The sequence below is a fragment of the Chelonoidis abingdonii genome, chromosome 25 (assembly GCF_003597395.2).
Source record: "Chelonoidis abingdonii isolate Lonesome George chromosome 25, CheloAbing_2.0, whole genome shotgun sequence".
Lineage (NCBI taxonomy): Eukaryota > Metazoa > Chordata > Testudines > Testudinidae > Chelonoidis > Chelonoidis abingdonii.
Genome location: NC_133793.1, coordinates 10,151,323 through 10,168,913, shown reverse-complemented (window position 1 = coordinate 10,168,913; position 17,591 = coordinate 10,151,323). Strand labels below are relative to the sequence as shown.

At 43.7% G+C, this 17,591-nt stretch overlaps 1 protein-coding gene across 1 annotated transcript in view; it reads right to left on the bottom strand.

Annotated features, from left to right (window-relative positions):
- Window positions 1–17,591, bottom strand: part of ARID1A (AT-rich interaction domain 1A) — a 75,682-nt gene that overhangs the window by 41,690 nt on the left and 16,401 nt on the right. The window contains exons 2-4 of the mRNA XM_032802982.2: window positions 8,421–8,633; window positions 7,189–7,650; window positions 5,997–6,110 (exon numbers count right to left, since the gene is read on the bottom strand). Coding sequence (XP_032658873.2) covers window positions 5,997–6,110; window positions 7,189–7,650; window positions 8,421–8,633 — 789 coding nt within the window. The remainder of the gene's footprint in view (window positions 1–5,996; window positions 6,111–7,188; window positions 7,651–8,420; window positions 8,634–17,591) is intronic.

Here is a 17,591-nt window from a genome sequence, read left to right as displayed (position 1 = left end):
TCAAAGCAGATCAGCTTTAAAATACCCAGAAAGCTAAGCCAGAGAGTCCCAATACCATAACTAAGGCTCTGAACTTGGAAAAGTTATAAAATTACTAGGTATGTGAACAATAATTGTCCCTTGATGTTCTCCAAATTATATCTCAGAGCTTTCAAGAGTCTCACTAAGGTCCTCAGGACTGCCAGTAAGCCAGGGACTGCTACAGCACACAGTCGCAGTTAGTTTTCACAAAAACTCTTGCAAACCAGTCTTGAATCAGGACTCCAGTAAATTATTTAAATCTATTGTATACTTGCAGTTCCCCTCCTCCTGCACTCAGAACCAGGCAGTGGAAGAGAGCCATAACTCACAACCCTGGTGACTCAATATCCTATTTATTCCTCTTAGGTTAGAGCTGCCAGTACCAGAAGTCACCTTTTACAGTAAAGTGAAATAGCTCATCTGATGCTGAAATTGCAGACTGGCACCGGCACTTATGGTTGTTCTGAAGTTTTCCCCTACCCCTCAATTTTACATACATATTTCTATTTGGGTGAAGATTATCTCACCTTCATAAACTGAAGAAGTGATCAAAATTTGTTCCTACCTGAAGATTAGTTTTCCGCCATTTTCATTTTGACAGGGAAGCCACCCTATACCTGTTTATGGGGTGAAATACTTTATGCCCAACCCAAAATATTACCACGGTTCCTCATAACAAGAGTAAGTTGCAGTCCCTTCAGCAAACCAACCACCAAACTTGTTTGGCTTCACCAGGTTAGCCACAACATTAAGATCTCCCGTCCTCACCGACAAGCACAAGGCTGGTTTGCAGAAACAGAAAGCAAAGTTTAAATAGGAGCAAGTTTCTACTGGCACAGAAAACCTGGCAGCAAGTTTGGGCTACAAGGATTAGAGTGCAGTGTGCAGTTATCGGAACAAGGTGACAGACAAACACGCGGTCTAGCGCAAATACTCTCCACTGATGAATAAATGCACAAGTTCGTCATTACTGATGGACTATACAGGCTAGATTTTCAACTGGAGTTTAAAAAAAAAAAAAAAAAAAATCAGCATAGCTTCATCAGTGGAGCAAAACCCACTGAGGATTTGGCCCTACATCCTAATTCCATACTCTGATGCCTCCTACAAAACCACAGGTAAAACGTCTCTGAGTTCCCTACCAGGCCACCAACATATCCATTCTTCTCACATAGGAATGCCTTAAAAAGAACAGGAGTACTTGTGGCACCTTAGAGACTAACAAATTTATTTGAGCATAAGCTTTCGTGGGCTACAGTCCACTTCATCGGATGCACAGAATGGAACATATAGTAAGGAGACACACCGCTACCTCGATACAACCCCACCCGATATCTCACAAATTTGGATATAATGCAGTAAAGCAGTGCTCGCAGCGGGGGGGGCGGGGCCTGCACACTCCGGTGGATCAAAGCAAGTTCAATACAACACGTTTTCACCTGTAAGGCAGTAAGATTTTTTTGGCTCCCAAGGACAGCATTCCATCACGGTAGAGAGGTAGGTGTGGGTGTGTGGGTGTGTGTGTGTGTGTATACACATACATTTACATACACACACACACACACACACACACACAGAGAACATGAAAAGGTGGGGGTTGCCCTACTAAATCTAAGAGGCTAATTAATTAAAATGAGCTATTATCAGCAGGAGAGAAAAAACTTTTCTAGTGATCATCAAGATAGGAGCTTGAAGAAAGATGTAGGCTAACAATTCCATCTTCTAACCACATAATTCTCTAAGGTTCCAAGGGAACTGCCTAAAATCAAGTGTCTGTAAGCAAGAAAACCAACTTGAGACAGAGAGAGAGAGAGAAACAGACTATCAAGATCCCTAACTGCGGGGAAGGGGGGGGGAGGGGGGAGAAAACCCTGTGATTTAAGAATTCAGGGCCTTCTGCAAAAAAAATTCCTAGCTTAGACTTTAACACACAGCCCTTTAGATAATGATGGGATGTTCAGCTCAGTCATATTTCAGATGGAGCAGAAACATTAAACCTACCACCATACTACATAAACATTGAGAACACCAATCAAGGAAGATGCTAATTAAGAGAAAGGGGTAGGGATAGTTCAGTTGTTTGAGCATTGGCCTGCTAAACCCAGGGTTGAGAGTTTAATTTTTGAGGGGGCCATTTAGGGATCTGGGACAAAAATATGCCTGGGGATTGGTCCTGCTTTGAGCAGGGGGTTGGACTAGATGACCTCCTGAGGTCCCTTCCAATCCTGATATTCTATGAAATCAAGGGAAGGCAAAGGAGAAGAGATGGATGAAGCAGCTATTAGACATTTCACATCCCTGCACTTCCAACCATGTTTCTAACCCTTAGAGTAAGCTGCAACTCTTATTTATGAAGTGTGCTTTAGGAGAATGCACTGTCACTAGACTTGTGAAGGTTGGGCAATAAACTCTGCATGGGATTAAGGTCTCTCACGTAAGGGAAAATTAGTATTTTTTGACACACTGACCTGCCATTTCCCCCTCCAGTCCTGAGGGTGTCTACAGCTCAAGAAGAGACAAGAGGAATGGAATAGAAGAAAGGATCCGAGCTTGGCACAGAAGAGAGCTCTCTGAGTTCACCTAAACACTGCAGAAAGCCAACTCCTCCCAAACCAGAGAGAAGCTATTGTAATTAATAGCTGGAGATATGGTCCTCAGATTCAGAAAAAGTCGAGGTCTCAAGAAGCTGAACACCAAATAAACTGGATGCTACTTGCCAGAGAGTGTCTCTTCCTGATGAGCAGAAATTTAGGATCCCTTGGGAGAAAGATTTATACTAATGATTACACCATCTATTACATCCAGGCACTAAGACTACACATTGTCCCTCCCATACACAAGAGTTATCTAAGTTTAGTTTAATGAATTGCTGAGAGAGACTCCCTAGGAATCAAAGAATTCTTCAGAAAAAATTCTTCCCCCAGACTACTGTAGGGAAAATTGCCTTTGCTAGGCACTTATCTGGATCTACCATTGCTTTAAAGACATCTGTGTCACTGGGCAGCCGCAGTATATTTACTCACATGCTTTTCAAGTCTATTCTTCAGAAAGGGGGGAAGAGACCAGGAAGAAGGACTTACACTATAAAAGCCCAATAACTTGAGAACCAAAGTGGAAGGCCAGACATTTTTTGCAATCTACAGATGAGCAAACAAAGCATTAGATAAATCTGTGAAACCAATTTCAACCTCTTGCAACATTCCTATATTTCAGATTCTCACAGCAGTGAAAGAGACATCAGAGAATGACAAAGATTAGCTCTCTAAAGTTACTGAACAGATTCATAGCACACCACCACCAGAGACCAGCTACACATTCCTCAGAGAGATCTTGCCTAGACTGGCACGAAGTGCCAGGTAGCCTGGACACTCCTAGTAGACTTATGGTTAAGTATCACGGAGACGGACTTTTATTTATTTATTTTTAAGTGTTTCCCCCTTCGTTGCCTAAAGTTTCAACACAGGCATTAAGTCTGATGGAGACATATGGAACCTCTGGCCTTTATGCAATTAAGGAAAAAAAAAGTCTTTAAATATATTTAATACCTCCTAAGCAGAGAGACCTAGAAAACAGCAGCATTCACTTTAGCCAGGACTGCACTATATGTCAGTAATTAAGAAGCTGCATTTCACAGGTTGCCAGTTACCAAGGTGCACAATAGTGGCTACTCTGCAGGCCTTATTGATCTTAGGGAAGCACCTAAGGCTTTCAACTGTGAAAGGCCATAGTACTACCTATGGTTCTATACGGCATTTATATGGCTGCCTGGGAAAGTTACTCTACAACGAGGGAATCCAAAATCCCTGATCGACCATCCAACTTTGAGGGACACAAGAAGAAGAGTGAAAAACAGAAAAAAATACCTATCAAGCTATTCTGCCGCCAAACCTCCCAGTACAGAAACCAAGGAAAAGGTTGCCTGTTGGAACAAATGATTAGATAACACCTGCAAACATTCTCTTTTTACAGATACAGAAGTTTGACATAAAATTGGATGTGCAGACAGTAAGTAGACAAGTGTTCACCTTAACCCTAGCTTTAAGCATTCTCTTCATGTTAGCAGGAGAAGGAATTCTGGGAAACAAAAATTGAGGTGTTTTTTTTAAATCCTGCACATCTACAAATATTTTTTTAAAAATGGGGGGGGGGGGGAGAGAACAGGCTCTAGGAAACCATAGACGGACTGACAGATGGCCTATGATTTCACTATCTAATCCTTGAAAAAGTCCGAGAGATGAAAGGCTGTAAAGATGTTTGGTTGAACAGAACACTGGGCCTTATACAGAGCAAACTCTTAACACAACACTAACAGCAACACTGGATTGAGTACCATATGCTACTGAGTTCTAGAAGAGATTTCTCACACGGGAAGCTTAAGTACAGAAACACTGATGGATATGTTAAAATTCAAGCATCTAAAAACAACAGAACTCCCACATTTCCAATACCGCTATTCCACAACAGAGCCACTTTAAAGGTAAATTTGAAGAGGGCTCAAGGAGAGACCACATTTATCCATAACACCGCAAAAACAAAACTCCCACTTGGCTCTGAGCAGGAGCCACTTCTGCTAAAGAGAACAATTCACCCCTATAATCTGAATCAGATGGAGCTGATTGGAAGGATTCACGGAGACAGCATCAACAGTGCTACTAATCATGACACTCCACCGCTCAGATTCAGAGCTATTTCTTCAATGGCTACACCTTCCCTACACTGCAAGGCAGAAGATGGGTCATAAACAAGGACTTGCAGAGAAAGAGCGAGTGGAAGGAAACATGCTATTTAAAGATTCTCCACACCTCAGAATGAAATTAATCTTCAAAATTAGGGTCCAAAAGGAGCCAAACACCAAAATAAATTTAACCCATTTTGTTATCAAAGTTAGAGTCTGATCTGCATTTTGAGGACATAACTTGCCCTATGATCCATGGAACTGTTTAGAAGGGTTCACACAGACCAAAAAACTGGATCCCACCATTGAGAGCAAGAATAACTCCTTCTCCTCTGACCAAGTCAACGGCAATTTAGGAAGGAGCTTTATCCTAGATGCTAAAGGAAAAGAACTCCCACCTGGTTATAAGTGGAAATAATTCTTCTGTGAAATCAAACTGAGTTCAACAACTCAAACTCTTCTTTTGAGCCATAAGCATGGATCTGCTTGGTCAGTCCATTCCAGACCTTTACAGGAGAAATTTATCAACCCTCCCCACTAAATTGCCACATTCTAGGAAGTTTAAAACCAGGATAAAAAGACATCTCGCTCAACAAGCGGCCAGAATGCTGTATCCAAAAATCTGGTAAGTTTACAAGAACTATATAATAGTTCAAATGTTAAAAAAAATAATAATAATAATAATCACACAGCAAACAGATTTGGAGTTAAGAGGAAATGACTGTCCCGGCTGCAGTGACAGGCGCTACCTACAGCTGATCTTCCTAACTCCAGGTACTGAGTAACCTGTTTTATTCAAAATCTGTTCAGTCACGTGGGACCAAGGTGCACAAATCAGCAACATAATAATCCTCTGACATACAGTAGTGGCTACAAGTCTACTAGACTATTAAGATACATATAATACTGGGCTAAATTGGAATGCAAAAGAACACCCCCAAAAGAACAAGCCACAGCACCCCTATATTTTAAAAAGGACAAAACCAGAGGCTGCCCTAATGATCAGTTCTCTTCGGCAACTGGAGACCTAACATAAAAACAGAGGCATTCCAGAGTGCCAGTCAAACGAATATTTAGGCCAGAGCTTTCACGGTTAAGGAAAAAAAAGTTTACCCTCAGCTCCATTACCTTTGTAAGTTATATCTAACCTCCAGGGGAAAATCAGAAGCTACTGACTAAAAGCAAAAAGCATAGGCAGCGTCTATACCTGCTTCCATCTGGAATACTACCAGTACTAGCGATGCTGGTGAGCTTCTGGTTACCCTCACCCCAGTCACTTACAGACAGGCTCCCCACTCACCGGCAGGCTGGAGGGCCTTGACTGAAGATTCAAGTTCATATCTTCTTGTCCTTTACTGGAAGTCATCGAGGGGGCAGATGATGCCTGGGACCCAAATGAGTCTTGAGACAACTCCTGAAACACAAAGAAAACACGGAAGTGAAATATGGACTCCATAGCAATCTGTCTGGGAGTATTCGAACAATATGAAGAAAACAGTTTACGTACCACTTGAGGGCATTTATCCAAAACAAAGAGGGAGACAGAACAGAGGAACTAAGTTAGCATCCCCTGCCTCCACACAGGATCAAGGCTGCTGATGGACAGCTAGGCCAAGTGTCTGTACTAGAAGGAATTTTAGCACTAGGTGTCTAAAAAGACAGTGATTTTCCAGTTATTGCTCTATTTTTCCCCAATACAGACCACTTAACAACCAAGGTCTCATGTAGGCACTTTCTCCTCCTACCTTCTATACCTTTCCTCTGGAAACTATGGTAATTACACATATTAATAGAGCTGATCCAAAAAACAGGACAGTTTTCTGAGAAGTTCGGTCAAGATTTTTGATCTTTTTCACAAAGATTGTGAATTTCAAAAGGTTTTCAGACAACTCCATGCTTAATTAAAACAGTAAGACAAAATTATCTTCATCTACCTTTAAAGTAAGGGGCCTTGCTCTTTGATTAAAAACTCCATTTCATATTTGTGCTGGGTAATTCACTTCCCCACAAGTGTAGGGCCGTCTACATTCCCCGTTACTCTGACCTCTCCAGGTCACTTCGGGTCTATTCTTCATGTGCTTCCTCCCTCAAATTTGAAGCCATCTGTACACGGAATAAGTTTACATGGAAAAGCCTCGCCCAGGATGCAGAGATAGGCTTGTTACTTTCAGTGATAAAACAAGGCTCCCAATATCTTGGAGTCTTGCACTGGGCTACAGAAGCAGCAAGAAGCGTGATCTCTTAAAGACTTAGAAGTGCATCATCACTATGAAACACTAGAGCTCTGTGGACCACTCTGTGCCTTCAGTGGTCTCATTTCGACATCAAAGCCAGAGGAGATACAGATCTATGCAGAGCTAAGAGGGCGATACATTTATTAGTTTTATCACAGGTAAGCAGGGGTTCATCAGTTTTAAAAGGAACCGAGAACTAAATTCTGCAAACTCTTGTCGTTACCTACAGAAGGAGATAGCGAGCAGCGGAGGTCCTACCTGTGGAGGTGGGAAGCGTTGCTGGGAGTATGCAGACTGCTGCTGTTGCTGTGGCTGTGACTGAGGGTATGAAGAAGACTGCTGCGAAAGAGCAGAGGGGGCGGTCTGCTGAGTTTGCTGCTGCTGCTGGTAGGGCGACACTGACTGCTGCTGGGAGTACGGAGGCTGACTCTGTTGATGTTGCTGGGTCGTGGGCTGCTGCTGGGGATACGGTGATGGGGACTGCTGATGAGGTGGCTGGGACTGCTGCTGGGAGTACGGAGGCTGGGATGACGGAAGCTGTGGAGGTTGAGACTGGGTCTGCTGCTGTTGATAAGAAGTTTGGGAGTGAGAGGTCTGGGATGGTGGTTGCTGAGAGTATGGAGGCTGCTGTTGCTGGGGATGAGGACTTTGCTGGTTGTAATATGGAGTCTGGCTCTGCTGTCCATATGCACTTGGGCCCTGCTGTCCGTAAGGAGGAATCTACAAAAGGAGAGTAGAATTATGCAAGTTAGAAACAGATTCCACAAACGAGAACATGTCTGAATCGGAGTTCTGCAGACATGACTCCCAGGCAGCTGGGCTGGGCAATTAACTGGAAAGGTAATGGAAACGCTGCTGTCTAGATGAGTACGCCGCCGAGGAAACAGCGATGCCAGTGGCGTGCCAGATTCCGTCTGGCAACAACAGATCTTTAATATGGATCCATAAGAACTTTGTTGTGACGTCTATTAGTCCATCCTCAAATGTAAGTAAATCACCACAAAGAGTGAAGTCTCACTGCAAAGGCAGCCTTTTGAATTCTGCAGGAGGTCAGGAGGAGATGATTGTATGAAGCAGTAAGCCACCCCGACCTAAAGTTTACATTACTCTGAGTAGTAATATAAAGTCTCTCTATGCTGGTAAAGATTTGTGTAGATGCTGTTTTAATCCATTAACTGTTTCCCCTCCCGCCCAACCCTTACAATTGTGATACTAAAGATCTATTGTCACCTCTCTGGAAAGCGAGATTATCACAGATCCTTGTCCTTCACATAAGGATTCATCTGTTTAAATCCAACCACATCACAACACACAGCCTAAACAAATAATATTTTCACCTCAATAACTGAGAACAGTACAAAGCTGAATTTGCTGAAGACTGGTCCCGTTAGTACACACATTCACAAGCCAGATTTAAAGAGTTCATTCATCTGCTTGTCAGAGAAGAATGGGTTGTGGTGAGGCACAAGAGGTTTTATTTTTTGCTCTACCTGCTGCGCATATGAGATGCTGCCCATTGCACTCTGTGTCCTGCCTTGAATTCCCATGGGATATCTCTGGGGAGTCTGTGGCCCATATGGCTGCCCTGGATATCCATGTCCTTGCTGTGGCCCCGACTGAGGTCCCTGCTGCTGTGTGTACGGGTTACTTCCTCCATATGGCTGAGGTCTCATCTTCCCCATCTGATCCATTGGGCTTGAAGGCTGTGAAGAAAGTTATGACGTGTATACAAAATGAATATACACCATATTTGCCTACACAATCCTTATTGCCATAGAACGATAAAAGGAACTGGTCACCAAGAAGGGGTGCAATAAAATCCAAGCTCCCTTGCATCTGTTCAACTAATGAGCTATCAGCTGACAAAAAACTACAGTCATGCTATAAAATACAGCATCACTCTCTGGAGGAGAAGCAAGCACATGGGGCCTACAGATACTCCCCACAGCACTAACCCAGCTGTGAGGAATATTTTTTACACTCTGCCATCTCCTCTGAGGCCTGGAGAAAGGAAGGACAGAGAAGGTTTATTAGGGGAAAGGGAAGTCAGTTGATATATCCAACTGGGGGACTAAAGAGCAGTCAGTTCACATGAGAAGAGGATGAGTCTTTTCCCATATCAGGGAATGGTTTAAGCAGCAAGTACAGCACAAATAATTAAGTTAAATGTAAAAAGTTGTGTTAATACAATGCTACAGCTGAAAATTTAAAACGCACAGAAGTCAAAATGTTATGGCTCCCATAGCAACCTCCTGGCACCAAGAGTTTCTTGCATACCTCTACAGGAGGTTAATTTCGCCTTTTGTGCATTTAAATTCAGCCACACCATTGCATTAATCCAGACACTTATTTCAGAGCGTGGTGCTACACGTGTACACACCAATGCATGTGTAAAGCTGCATTTCCACTTCAGTGCGTTCAACATGTTTCTTGTGTAATTTTTGGAACACGTAACAATATCAAATGCCCTCAGCTTTTAGAGCTATGCCCATGGAAAGGATGGAGTTTTAGAACTAAGACTTTTTAAAAGAACATGTTAACCAAGTACATGTGCACTCGTGGCAGACATTGCAGGAAGAGGCTACCACCAAGATCACTTCCCTTGCCTGTAATTTTGACCAGAGTCAGTCCATCTTTGAATCCTCTCAGTTCCACCTGATCAAGCTCAGGCCTCTGGTCACCATTTTCCAAGTCCTGTACAATTCACCCTTCCCTACCTATCACTACCCCTGTCCACCAAAGAGGCCAGCCCCTCATATAAATATCAGTGTTTTAAACACCCAGCCATCACCATACGCTGCCTCTTAGGGCTTGTCTACATGAAACTTATGTTGGTATAACTTATGTCGCTCAGGGGTGCGAATAAGTCACCCTCCCACCCCCCGAGTGACATAAGCTACAGTGACCAAAGCAACAGTGTGGACAGCACTGTGTTGGCGGAAGAGCTGCTCCTGCTGACATAGCTACCATTTCTCGGGGAGGTGGCTTTATTATGCCGACGGGAGAGCTCTCTCATCAGTATGCAGCGGTTCCCAACCTTTTTCGTCTGGTGGGCATCAGACCACGAGCCGTGGAGGACCATGGCGACGGATGAGCATCCGCCGAAATTCTGCCGACAAGCGGCAATGTCAATAGGCGATGCTGCAGCTTGTCAGTGGCATTTCAACGGATGCTCGTTTGCCGGCCAGTATGTGGGCACACTTAGACGCCCCAGCAGGCGCCATGGCACCCACGGGCACCGCGCTGGGGACGCCAGCATAGAGCATCTTCACCAGGACTGCAGTGGCACAGCTGCGTCGGTGCAGCTGCATCGCTTCTAGCGTAGACTAGCCCCTATGCACAGATCTCCGTTCCTCTGATCAACTGCAAGGCTAATGCCACTTTTCAAATCCCTTTTTAAGAGCCACTTCTGCCGTGACACACACAGGAAACCAGCTGACTGCTACTGATGAACTTGAAGAGTAATAGGGAATAGTGGTGTGTGTGTGTGTGTGTGTGTACACATATATACACACACACACACACACACCCCCCTTAGAAAGCAGGACTTTGCTATTTCCAGACTGTGGTCACATCACCTACTCTGCTTGGCCAAGGCAGAGCACAGCACATAGCATGTATCTTTAGATGGAGATTCTCTAGGTCTGTCTCTCTATATTAAAAGCAACTAGCATACTATGGGCACTACCAGAAACAAAAAGCAAGTTTGACAATTAAGTGGTAGCTTTCTACAACACACCATTCTAAACTGAGGCCCTTTACATCAAAGTCTGTACGTGACAGAAGTGTAAATTTCATCCCTAAGGGAAGGAGGAAAAAAAAAAAACAAAACTTAATACGCATCTCTGATGCTTGTAATCCAAGCAGGCTAACTTGTCTCCTCCGGGGCTGCAGCATGCATCAGCAGCAATACAGCATGTGGCCCCTTTCTTCCCAATCTCTCATTACATACACAATCACTCCCTTCACGGATAGGACTTTAACTGGCCTAGCCTTAACCGACTTGCTCTGGTTTAAGAGTAAAAAAAAAAAAAAAAAAGTACCATCAGGGATTCTACTTGAATCCCTTTATTCAGTTGAACTCATGTGCTTCAAGAAAGGAATGGCCATGATTGAAATGCAGTGATGGGCCTATCAATCCAGAAGCTGGTGAGAGGAGTTGGAGGGTGGTGGGCTATAGATCCCCTTGCACACTGATGTTATACGAGATGGAAAAGCCAAGAGGAAGTAATGCCTGTTCACTTGCAAGAACACTTCAGGATAAATAAGGAAATACCAAACCCTGACTGCAAAAGGCTGGAGATCCTTCTCTGGACTGACACATGGGAAATCCTTTCGACAGGAAACCACAGGAGTAGATTGCTTTTGACATGCAATCACAGTAAAGGCCACCGAGACATAATTGAGAGAAAAGTTTTGCTGTTTCTTGATCAGTGAAATCTAGACCCTTCTCTTACACCCTCCTGCATCCACAGAAAGAGACGATTACTGGCTGTAACTGGAGGTTCTGGAGATGTGTGGTCCCTATCTAGATTCCACACATGGGTGCACATGCATACCATGCGCTGGAGCTGGAACAGTTAGAACATAACGTAAGAACATAAGAACGGCTGTACAGAGTCAGACCAAAGGTCCATCTAGCCCAGTATCTGTCTACCAACAGTGGCCAATGCCAGGTGCCCCAGAGGGAGTGAACCTGACAAGCAATGATCAAGTGATCTCTCCTGCCATCCATCTCCATCCTCTGATGAACAGAGGCTAGGGACACCATTCTTTACCCTTCCTGGCTAATAGCCATTTATGGACTTAGCCACCATAAATTCATAGTAGTGTCAATTGACACAGAGGGGCCATCACTTGAAGAAGAGCCAAAAGAGAAACTAGAAGCGATCTCAGAATGCATGTCAAGTTTTGGTACTTTGAGAGAGAGAGATACAACCAAACTTTTAGTTCAGTCATCAGGCAAATTTTCAAAAACCAGATTTGCTCTACTCTACTGTATGCAAAAATAAGCGCATGATCCAAAGAGGATGGACCTAGGCTGTTTTCAGTGGTGGCAGTGGAGGTGGTCTAGGCTGGATATTAGGAAAAACTATTTCACTAGGAGGGTGGTAAAGAACTGGGATGGGTTACCTAGGGAGGTGGTGGAATCTCCTTCCTTAGAGGTTTTTACGGCCTGGCTTGACAAAGCCGTGGTTGGGATGACTTAGTTGGGGTTGGTCCTGCTTTGAGCCAGGGGTTGGACTAGATGACCTCCTGAGGTCTCTTCCAACCCTAATCTTCTAGAATAAACTTGTATTTCAAAGATCAAAACTGCTCTTTCAAAAAAATTAAAACAAAAAGCACAAAAAAACCTCACTCCTAGGCCAAAAGCACCAAGTTTCAGTCCAGAGCACGCTTACTGCCAAGCTCTCCAAACCCCCAAGTCAGGCTGTATAATGGAAAGTGCAAGAGACTCTTACCTGAAGAAAGGCCACAGAAGGTACAGTTACCCTACACACACTATTTTGGCTTTACTGCAATGGTGAGACAACAACTTCACAAATGTAAAAATTATCCTAAGCAGGGTAACAGAACAGCAAGTGCTGGTCAAGAGCAATGCTTTAATACACACAAGTAGAAGTGAACAAGGAAGACTCTTCTACAGCTTCAAAGCAGCTGCAAGTGTTAAAAAAAAAACAAAAAAAAAAAACCCACATAATTCTGCCAGAAAACAAGACATCATAAAGGAAGATCTCATACCTTTCTAAAGGGTTAAGTGGAGTTAACTCATTTATGAGACCAACATGAAAAATAAGTAAAGAGTCCTACTGTGAAAGTGGAGGCTACAGAGCAAAGAACAGAGTCTCCACAGCCAGGCAAACATGCACTCCTTTCACTTTTATGACAGCCTATTATCTAATTGTTTTGGTAGGGGAGGGTGGGGGCACAGAGAAAAGGGGAAATAGTTTCTCACTCAAGTCTAATTTTGCAGCGCTTGAATTGGCTTCACTCAGATATTGGCCAGTGCTGGGATAAAACATTAACGATTTTCTGGAATTACAAACCTCTCACCGTGGATCTCAATTTATTTCCGAACAGATTTGCTGTCCACGTTGGGGGGGGGGAAAAGAGGGGGAGGGAGAATATGGAGGAGGCAGGGGAATCAAAAATAATAATAAAAAGCAACCCTGGCAGTTTAACCCAGAGAAGCCCTAATTGATTCCCACAGTAATTAACCTGCATTTTACCTCCAAGAGTGGTAGTTAAGGAAGTCGGCACTGCTATTTATAACTCATCTCAAATTGAGGGCAGACTGCCTAAAATCTAACACATCCCAGCTGTACTCCTGTTTGAACTGGGGCCAAGGGAATTTTTTAAAGCAATCTTGGCACTGAATGAATGACACCAACAGTATGAGAGAGCGTGTGGTTGTGTTGTGGTGACGTAGTAGCAGAGGTGGAATGGGAAAGGGGGGGCAGTGTACTGTAATCCCTCTTCCATGCACGCTTTCACTTCACAGGCCCCAACCCTACGGTCCCTGTACAGTGAGCAGGGAACCGCCCATTAAGAACCAAGCACAGGAAATGTCTTTTCCTGTGGAACCTTGAAGTGAGAAGCACATGGCTAATCTGCATAAAAGCAAAGCCACACCGCCCCTGCCAGGAAGGTTAGTGCTCATAATCTCTGGCCATGAGGCTGGCTGCCTGTGAGGACTTGGATCTGTGCCTGATAACCCAGAAAGAGCGGAGAGAACAGATGGGTAAGGATCCCGACAGAAAACAGCACAAGGTCACGTGACTCACCACATGGCCCTGCAAGCACAAACTATTGTTTGGCTGCTGTGCTCCTGTACAGAGACAGTAAATCCATTTCCTGCAAATTCAGGGAGAAGCAGCAGCTCGCTACTGCTGCTTCTTCTATTGGATTCTACTATGCCCAAGCTAGTCCGAGGACAGGGACCACTGAGCTCTGGGACCTGCAAGCCACCAAACACAGAAAAGCTCTCACCAACAAAACACAGTTAATATTGTTTTTGCAAGCTCACAGATGCAGCTTCCATCAACTCCCCACAGCTGAACCCAGATGGGATCTTACAGAACTGAAGATGATAAATGTGATTTCCACTCAGAAGAGATTGTCCTCTTTTCCCCTGTGTTGCACACATTACACTACCCAGGCACAAAGACATAACCAGCCTCAGTTACTGGATAAACTAGAAAGCAGGCTGTCTGATGTTCACTCGATCAGTGCTGAATTAATATTGGAGATTAACAAGGAGACTACACCTCTCCACTAGCAAGCCTGTCACCAGCTTCTTCATTTCTACAGAGGGGGTTTTATCTAGAGATCAGGTTTAACTATTTAAACAAGAGTGTAAGTTGTTCAAATAAAGTAGTGAACCACTGACAGAAACATCAGCTATCGGAAAGTGAAAACAGCTACCCTAGTTTGCTGAAGTGAACAGGATGCAGACTAGGCAGCTTTACTCATTCATTTTCCAGTATTTCCCACCCCATGTAGGGACACTGTAGCCCCATTACCCCAAGTAAGAGAAACGGATCCAAAAATGTATCTTTGATAGCTGGCAATTCAGAAACCACTGAGAACGTAAAGAGAACTCTGCTCTTGAATTCAAGCAGTCTATAACGAGTCTGGACCCAACTCAATATCTACAAGAGGGTATGTCAACTGAGCATTAAAAGTTGTCTCAAAATACAAACAAGTCCTAATTTAAGTGACGAGGCTGTAGTGAATAAGAACCTAGAGTGCTTGCTCCAGTTTCATGAACTATACTACCAAGAGCCATCAGTACCAATGATTCCTTGGAATCTCGGAAACCTGCCCAGATACGTAAAGGCCAGCATGTCTAACCCTAGCACCAAAATCCCACATGAACCATAAGGATGACGCATCAAGCCTTGATTTGAAGTACTGTAACGAAACTTACTGAGATCAATAATATTACAGGGGTCAGTAACCCATAACAAGACAGACAATGGAAGCTCTCAAACACTCCCTGTCCTATATACTGGGTCGCGGTTATCGTAGCTACATACGTGCTCATTGACAGGGCTTGAAACACAAGGGGCAGTTCCTAAGCTGACAAACTGTCATAGCTCCACTGAAGCCAATGGAGCTATGATAGTTTATGCCAGGGATTGGTAACCTTTGGCACGCAGCCCGCCAGGGAGAGCCCCTGGCGGGCCGGGATGGGTTGTTTACCTGCAGCGTCCATAGGTTCGTACAATCATGGCTCCCACTGGCCGCGGTTTGCCATCCCAATGGGGGCCTCAGGCTTTCCCTGACAGGCCGCGTGCCAAAGGTTGCCAACGCCTGGTTTATGCCATCTGAGGATCTGTCCAAAGGAAGCAGAGGGTATTTCCTACCCTGCCTTATATAACTAAGGTAATGCCACAGAAGCGGCTGGAAACAAAGCACATCTCAGGAGTTGAGAGGTGGCGCAAGTTAGGATTCCGGTACAGAAAACAATGAGAGTTAACATTCAGCAGGATCAAAGACATCATGGTTTAGAGAACCAGACTTTCAGTTTCATTCCATTTCCACTTCTCTTTTTTTTTTTTTTTTTTAAAGTACTTATTTGGCATCCTCTGTACAACCATTTTCATGGCTCCACCAAATGGTGTTTTTGAAACTTGCCCCACAATGTGTAAACCAACTTTAGCTCTTTCACAATTAGTCTGTTACAAGTGAAGGCTAAAAAGCCAGAGCACAGAACTTATTAATATTCTCATTCAATAGTAAACAGAGCTCAACTTCTCGTCAGAAGCACTTTCATCTAATCTATTTAAGGTGGAGCTGTCTGTATTAAGGTCAATATCCTAGTCGGAACTCGCTACCTTTTATAACCTGACGGGCCAGTTGCCTATGTCATAATTCATCAGTTTTTACTTTTCTCTTTACAAGCTTGTACTTTCAAATACGAAGTTTGAGATAACTGAAGTCCAGTAAAAACCCACTCCTCCGCCAATGTATGTTTCAAAAGAATATCAGAATTACAGAATCCCTTCAGAAGGAATCACATGAATAAAAAGACATTTCCTAAAGTATTCTCCTCTCCTGCTTCTACCAAAAGTCATTCATTCAGAGCTCCCCCACATTTAGAATAAGGACTTTTACAATGGAGGGAAAAGGAGGGGGGAGGAGACATTTCCAATATATCAACACTGAGAAAGATACTGGTCCACTCTGGTCAGGAAAGCCATACCAGTAAGTTCCATTTCTGATCAGAATGAACATCTCCTCCCGATTCCACGGGGCTGGAAGGGACCTCCCGAGGCAGGACCAAGTACTCCTAGACCATCCCTGACAGGTGTTTGTCTAACCTGTTCTTAAAAACCTCCAATGACAGGAATTCTACACCTCCCTGGGAAGCCTATTCCAGTGCTTCCCCTATCCGTATATTTAACCTAGGTCTCTCCTGCTGCAGATTATTCCTTGTCCTACCTTCAGTGGACATGGAGAACAATTATCACCATTCTCTTCATAGCAACCCTTAACATATTTGAAGCAGTATCAGTTCCCTCTCCCTCATCTACGGTCTTCTCCAGGCTAAACATGCCTAGTGTTTTTAAACCTTTCCTCATAGGTCAAGTTTTCTAAATCTTTTATCATTTTTGATGCTCTCCTCTGGATTCTCCAATTTATCCATGTCTTGTCTAAAGCGTGGTGCCCAGTACTGGACACAGTACTCCAGATGAAGCCTCACCAGTGCTGAGTAAAGCAGGACAATTATCTTCCATGTTTTACATACAAACACTCCTGTTAAATATAGGATATTACAGTACAACACTATTCTCAGCAAGAGGACTGTTCACACACCCCAGAAAAGCCATACTAAAAACACTGCTGCTCCTACTATGCCATAGTTTCAACTAGTCTGGGCAGGGTTTTTGTTTGCAGAACAAACCGTTATAGAACAACCTCATGGGAAGAGGTAAGCAGAAGCTGGACTTACAAAGGAAGAGCCCTAATTCAAACATGTATCACGAATAACCATTGCAGGCACATACACACAATGAATGGCCAAGGACAGTTTTTGTAGAGATGTCTTATATAAGAGAGAACTCAACAACAACAAAAACAAAAATAAATTTCCACTGAACAGACCTTCGAGTCCTCTCCTGAAGCTACTCTGTTCAGAGCACAGAAAAGAACCAGCTTTCACAAAATGTGCCAGATATATAAATATTAGAAGGTAGCACAAGAGTCTTTTTGATGCTCTGCAGGTACCAAAGATGGACACTGAAAAGTTAATTCACAATAGCAGTTAAAGCAAGATCTGTTACAGCCGCAAAGAGGGATGCCATACCACATGCAGGCTTACCAAGAAGACCGTGGTCTCATCAAAAACTGGAGCAGCTAACCTCAGACACCACAGATACCAGGAAATTCCCAGCAACAGAAGATGCACTTTGTCAGAAGCCAGAATTTTTCCAATCACCTCTCCTCTCTCTGGTCTGTGCCTGTTAAATTCTCTCTACCAAAGCAATCAAACTCTACTTATCAAGGCTATAGGTTTCCCTGTTCAGCAAGTCATGAAGAATGACAGATGACCACTGTATTTATCACTCCAGGTTAGTAGGTATTTATATACGTTCCCTCCCAAATCACCATACTATCTGAATGACTGTCATATTTAGATATGTTGTATGTTTCAG